The 6,000-nt window shown below is 50.7% G+C and overlaps 1 protein-coding gene across 2 annotated transcripts in view; it reads right to left on the bottom strand.

Moving 5' to 3' along the window:
- Ubash3a (ubiquitin associated and SH3 domain containing A) overlaps nt 1-3,322 on the bottom strand; it is a 30,676-nt gene extending 27,354 nt beyond the window's left edge. For both annotated transcript variants that reach the window (XM_050140913.1, XM_050140922.1), the window contains exons 1-2: nt 3,158-3,322; nt 1,406-1,459 (exon numbers count right to left, since the gene is read on the bottom strand). In XM_050140913.1, coding sequence (XP_049996870.1) covers nt 1,406-1,459; nt 3,158-3,270 — 167 coding nt within the window. In that variant the 5' untranslated portion in view covers nt 3,271-3,322. The remainder of the gene's footprint in view (nt 1-1,405; nt 1,460-3,157) is intronic.
- Between the last annotated feature and the right edge of the window lie 2,678 nt (nt 3,323-6,000).

Below are 6,000 nucleotides of genomic sequence, written 5' to 3'. Positions count from 1 at the left end.
CCCTGCCTGTGCACCCCTGCCTGTGCATCCCCTGCCTGTGCATCCCTGCCTGTGCACCCCTGCCTGTGCACCCCTGCCTGTGCATCCCTGCCTGTGCATCCCTGCCTGTGCGCCCCTTGCCTGTGCACCCTTGGCCTGTGGTCTTATAAGAAGAGGTTCTCCTAGATCACAGAACCCTGAAACCCATTCACAGGCTTCTACCCAGGGCTGGAAGAACTTGTTTTGTTTTGGTAGGTCTGGGAATGGAACCCGGGATGGTAAATATTGATTGCTCATTTCTTAGTCTCTAGAATGAATCCTAAAGACCAACTGCCAGGCTCATCCATGAGGGAACCTCTAGGCTGGGTCAACCTGAATGAGTGGCACCACCCCATGGGTAGGGGAACAGAGCTGAGCAAAACGGAGAGAGTGAGGTGGGCACCAGCAGTGGGGTGGGGGGCTGGCACCTCTGAGCTTGCTGTGTGTACCAACACTCAAATTTCTCTCAGCTTTCTCGCCATGGGTAGGAAGAGAGCAGCTTCTTCAGGTTCACACTTGTATGGCTTTCCCGCCATTGTGGGGAGCACACCCAAACACTCCCAAATTAGCTGTTCCTTCTTTAAGTGGTCTTTGTCAGAATTTGATCTCAGCAACAGTAAAGGAGACTAACATAGAACCCAGGTCCCCATGCACGCTCTCAGGGCAAGCCCTCAGCACGGAGCCACAGCTAAGCCCAGGATCTGCTTTTGATTGGCACTGTGGCTGCTTCAGATAAGAGCAGGAGGGACTTCCCAGCCGGGTGGGAGGATGGCACCAAGTTATAGCAAGGCCGGGAGGAGTGCCTAAGAACAAGGATTCACCCCACATTCCCCAGGCAGGGGGCTGACGGTGATGGCAGGTAGCTGGGGTGGGTGTTAAGGAAGGTCGTGTTTCCTTAACCCCCCTTCCAGCTGTATCCTGAGATACCCTGGGGATTCTCAACTGTTTAAATTCTCCCTCCATCTTCAGTGGCCTGAGAGCATGGCGAATTCTATGTCTGTATCATAAACAAGAACTTTTTAAAAACCAGATTTGGATTAAATCAGTTTCTTTTTTTTTTTGTTTATATGTGTGTGTGTGTGTGTGTGTGTGTGTGTGTGAGCATGCTTCTATGCTAGGGAGTGGAACCCATGCTGGGCAGGATCCTTCGTAGAGTCCTAAATCTGACTTTTACGTGAGAAAATCTCTAGGTTCTCTCTTACTATCTCAAGGAGGGTTATATTTCCTCCCTGGGCTCAGAGTGGGCTGGGTGGGAGTGGACATCATTTTGCTTCACTTCAACAGACACCGCATCGCCCTCAGAGGATCCACCCGGGCAATAGAGTCCAGGTGGCGCTACCCCAACCTCCCCTTGCCCCCATAGGCCTGCAGCTCCCATTCCACTCACCAGTCTGCTGCCTCCTCTGCCGTCTTCCTCCCTGTCGCTGCTAGCGCTTTGAGCCTGCAGATCGTGAACACAGGATGGTCAAGGCGCAGTTGTTTTTTTTTTTTTTTCCCTTGGAAGGAGTGAGTCCCAGTAGTGCAGTGGCTGCTCGTCCACACTGTGTCCTACCAGGGCCAAGCTGCTGGACTTCCCGACAGGTACCCAGGAGACTCCGTGACTCGTGCCACAACCCCCACTTACTTTCCTCCCATGGCTTGACCTCTTCTTCCTGGGCCCTCAGAGTCTTAGCACTCAAAACCTGACCTCTGCCCTCTCTCTGCACCCTGCTATTCTGCAACAAGGCCAATCCTGTCTACTTGTGCCTGCTAAGTCAGCTGAGATAGGCTGTGCTTCCCGGACACAGGCAGCCCCACCCCAATGGCTCAGTAGGAAGTATCCCTTACCCAACCACTGGGCAGACTGGTCCACATCCCTCTCCTGGGTCCCCCACTCTCAAATGCTCAGGGCTGCTTTCCTCATGGCTCCATGTGTCTTATTCATTCTGGGACCTGGGATGTAAATACGTCGACTTGCATTTGGCTGAGCTGGGCCAAACAGACCGGAGTGGGCCACAGACCCCACAACCATTGGCTGACACAGTGGTCCCCACTGGAACCTAAGGCAGTGCTGCCCAGCACTCCAGCTCTTTGTGTGAAGAGCAGCGAGGATGTAGCCACCCGGAGGGACCATGCCAGAGAGGCCATGCCGTTAGCCCTACTCTGAGCCCGACTAAGCGGTCTAAGACACAGGTGTCTGTTGTTCGAGCTAGCAGGGATTTTGAGCAGTAAAACAGAGTGGGTCTGGGAGGCGTTGGGAGCCAGCTCCTGATCTAGGCTGGCTACAGGCTATTCTTTAGACCTTGATGATCTCATCTGCAGTGGGACGGTGAGCATTTGACTGATGGCTTCCTGACGGGCTGGGTTCTGTTCCCCATTTTAGTGGCAACAAAGCCCTCCTTATATTGGGAGCAGAAGAGACTAGCTTCAATACCACGTCCTCCACAGTGGTCAGGGTCTTTTTATGGCATTTGAAGGAGCGCTTGGCTCACCCCCAGCCCTGGGCTCCCTGAAGCACACTTCCTATGTGTGTCTCCCTGGAGATAAGGACTACAGCTAAGAAGCAGGTGTGCAGTGGATGATGTAACCACGGTCAGCAGCATCTCTGCCCTCTCTGAGCCTGGGGACTTGGACGAGCGAGGTGGTGCTGAGCCTGCTGTCCCTGGAATTGCTCCCTCATTCTCTTTGGTCGCTGGACATTCCAGACACTTTCCCTAGAGACAAATGGCTTTCTCTCGGCTGCTTAGAAACTCAAATGGAAGTTCTCTCAGGGGTCCCAGCCATGGAGGCTCATATCAAATTCCTTGATCTGTCTGTCTCCTTTGGAGTCAGTGATCCACAGGAGAGTTAGATCTGCCCGCGCTCTCCTCCAAACCCCACAAGTGGGCAGCCGGAGACCCACATGGCTTCTAAAGTGCACATGTTTCAGGGTCTCTATCAGTCAGGGGGAGGAGCTAATCTTCCAAGGGTCAAGATCATTTCATGTATAAACAGGAGGAAGGGGGCCCTCTTTGGAGCCACCATCTCACATGATAAGGTGACCACGTTAGCAGGAAGTCAGCAACACTTGCTTATCCAGTGGTATGGCAGGGGAAACAGAGAGGTCTACCCCAGGCAGGGAAGCCAGGCTGTCTGGCCTTTGGCAGCTGCAGGTACTCACGCGGTATGTGTGGGGAAGCCCATGGCCAGGAGGGGGTCCAGGAGCGAGGAGGTGTTGCGGCCCTTGAGCTTGTTGGAGACCTTGGCATACAGCTGCGTCTCCCCCGCAGCCATGTCTTCCTGCTTGCTGGGCAAGAGGCGCCTGCTCACTGCAAGGACCAGATAAAGTGAGAGCGGAGAAGGAGGCAGGCTGAGGCTGTGAAGAAAAACCTCAAGTCTTTTTTGATCTTTCTGACACAAGCGAATATCCTGTTTGCACAATGATTGGGCTTGAGTTCTCCCTGCGGGTCCACAGCGGCGTTTTCCAAACCCACCTGTTTTCCACAGCCAGGTCGGCCGTGAAGTTCGTTTTTGGGGTCTGCTGTGTCCGTGGGAAGCATCTGGGAGAAGGAATAACTGAGAAGGTTGAGGGAGCAGAAGTCTGGAACAGGCTTCTCTCATGGATTCCGCTCGGCACCTACCCTGAGCCACCCAGGACCTTAGCAACAACGTCTCCAACAAGACACTGAAGTTTACTGTATGCACTGTCTCTGCTTGCTCTAAAAAAAGTTTAGAAAAACTTTTTTTTTTTAGTTTTTATTGATTTTTTTTTTGAAGTAAGAGCTTTTAAAGTCCAGTACTATGTATGCAGCACAAGGAATTTCTACAGAGTGAACCCATTCTCTCTCCCCCAGGACCGATGAAACAATGACGGAAGACCACGGGCATTTAAGTGTTGCACCCCCCTCTCTAAAGGGACAGTTGGCCGTGTCCGAAGACATCTGTGGTTGTCAAAAATCTGAGAGGGCTGGGGACATGGTGGCAGCTAGTGGATTTCAACCACAGCTGCCACAGAACCCGGGGCAGTCTGTACAGCATGCAGGTTACGAAACCCTGTTCCAGAACTTTCCGTTCTCTTAGAGGATCCGCCCCACTCTGCCTCTTCTGGTGGGTCTCCCCCTCCCCCATAAATCGCCATTACTTTAACCTCAAGTCTCATGCTACTAGAACACTGGAACTCGTGCTATGTCATGGTATGATGAATTCTTGCCTTCTTTCCTTCCTTTCTTTTGTTCATGTTTTTTTCTTTTCTTCTGTTCTCTTCTCTCTCTCTCTCTCTCTCTCTCTCTCTCTCTCTCTTTGTGATGTCAGAGATTGGACTCAGGGTCCTATCCACGCTAGGCAAATGCTCTCCTAAGCTCTTCACATCCTGATTCCTTGCTCCAAATCATGTCTCTGGGACGTATCCATGCTCTTGCACACTCTGTAGTTTGTGCATTGCCATTGCTGAGTAGCATCCTACCAAACGTGATCTTCTTCTTCCGGCTATATCTTTGCTGATGCACACACAGGCAGAGGCGACTGGCTGCCCTCCTGCCAGCAGAGGATGGACGGCCTGGCCCTTTTAGCCCTCTGCTCTGGGTACAGAAGCAAGCATCTCACTGTGCACCGTGGTTGTAATTTGCATTTCATCGAAGGCCCATGATACCAGTGCTGCTTTACAGACCAGCTGGCCCATGGATTGGCCTCTCTGGGGAAGAGTGTACTTGGATCTCTCTGCTAATTTTCCTCCTTGGGTTGTCAGTTTTGCTTTTTTTTTTTTTTTTAATCACTCTGTGGAAAGTCTGGTTGGCATTTTCTGCGCCCCATTTCAGAAACTGTTGTTTTTCTGCATCAGTGAACACGGTGTCTTCCTCTCTGTCCTAGAAGGTTTGCTGGAGCTGCCATTCCTGTTTAGCTCGGTGTCAGTTAGAAACCATTTTGTGTATAGTGTGAGGGCTGAAGGGTCTCTGTTTTCCCGTTGACAAGACCAGGACACGGCAGCGTATTGTAGCCACATGACTGACTGACAGATGTAGTTTGCTTCTGGCTCTGACGTATTCTCTTGTCTGATTTATTCATTTCTGTGTTCCTCCTTTAGTTGCTGTGGTGTTGGAGGGCTCTGGTTTTGTGTCTGTGAGACGGTTCTTCATTCTTAGCTTTTTAAATATAAATTCAGAGAGCAGGCTGCAGTTGTATCACGGAGGGTGCAGATGCCTCTCATTTACGTCAGCCAACTGTCACTAATCGGACACTGTGATTCCCTGGGAAGGGCTGTCCTTTCTCTAGCAATGCCCGGGGACTACACAGCTTGTATAGAGCTAATTCAAAATGGAGGACGGGCTTAAGTGTAAAACCCGAAACTTCAATCATCCCAAAGAAAGCCTAGAAGAAAAATGTATGTTGTGTTTTAGGTTATAGAACTTTCTTAGGGCATAACAAGCTTAATCCATGATCTTTTCTTGTTCCACTTCATCAAAGTCGTAAACGTCTACTGCTTGAAAAGTATGATAAAGAAAACAAAAGAAAAGGTAAGCCACAGCGTGGGAGAAAATGTTCCCCGCCTACACTCTTGGTCTGAGACCCAGAATATACAGTGTGTGTGTGAAGTGTGCGTTCTGACAGCTAACTAGAGCACCAATAAGCAAGTTTAAAATTGGGAAACTATCTAAATGACGCCTGGTGAAGACACGGGAGCCGCTGTGAGAGGGATCCAGCCTCGTTCACAACCGGAAGATGAAAATAAAGACCGCAGCACATTTCCCCAGCGCCAGCTAGATTTGGCGCTCAAGTCAAAAGGACCGACAAGGTCAACCTTCAGCAAAGCGAGGGAACTCTTAAAACAGCCCGTTACTGAGGTCGTGATTTGTCCAACCCCTTCGGAAAAACACGTTGACGCAGCGTCTTATAAAGGTCAGCCAGCTTACATTGACTACATGATCTTTTCTGATCTGAGATTTTACCAGGGAAAAGTGAAAATGTGTGTCCAAACAAAAACCCATCTTTAAACGTCCTTGGTGGCTTTATTCACCGTAGTCCCTAACG

Source organism: Alexandromys fortis, unplaced genomic scaffold (assembly GCF_014885135.2).
Source record: "Alexandromys fortis isolate MF-2015 unplaced genomic scaffold, M_Fortis_MF-2015_v1.1 scaffold_9, whole genome shotgun sequence".
Taxonomy (NCBI): Eukaryota; Metazoa; Chordata; class Mammalia; order Rodentia; family Cricetidae; genus Alexandromys; species Alexandromys fortis.
The sequence above is the reverse complement of the archived record's forward strand: the minus strand, read 5'-3'. Positions and strand labels throughout refer to the sequence as shown.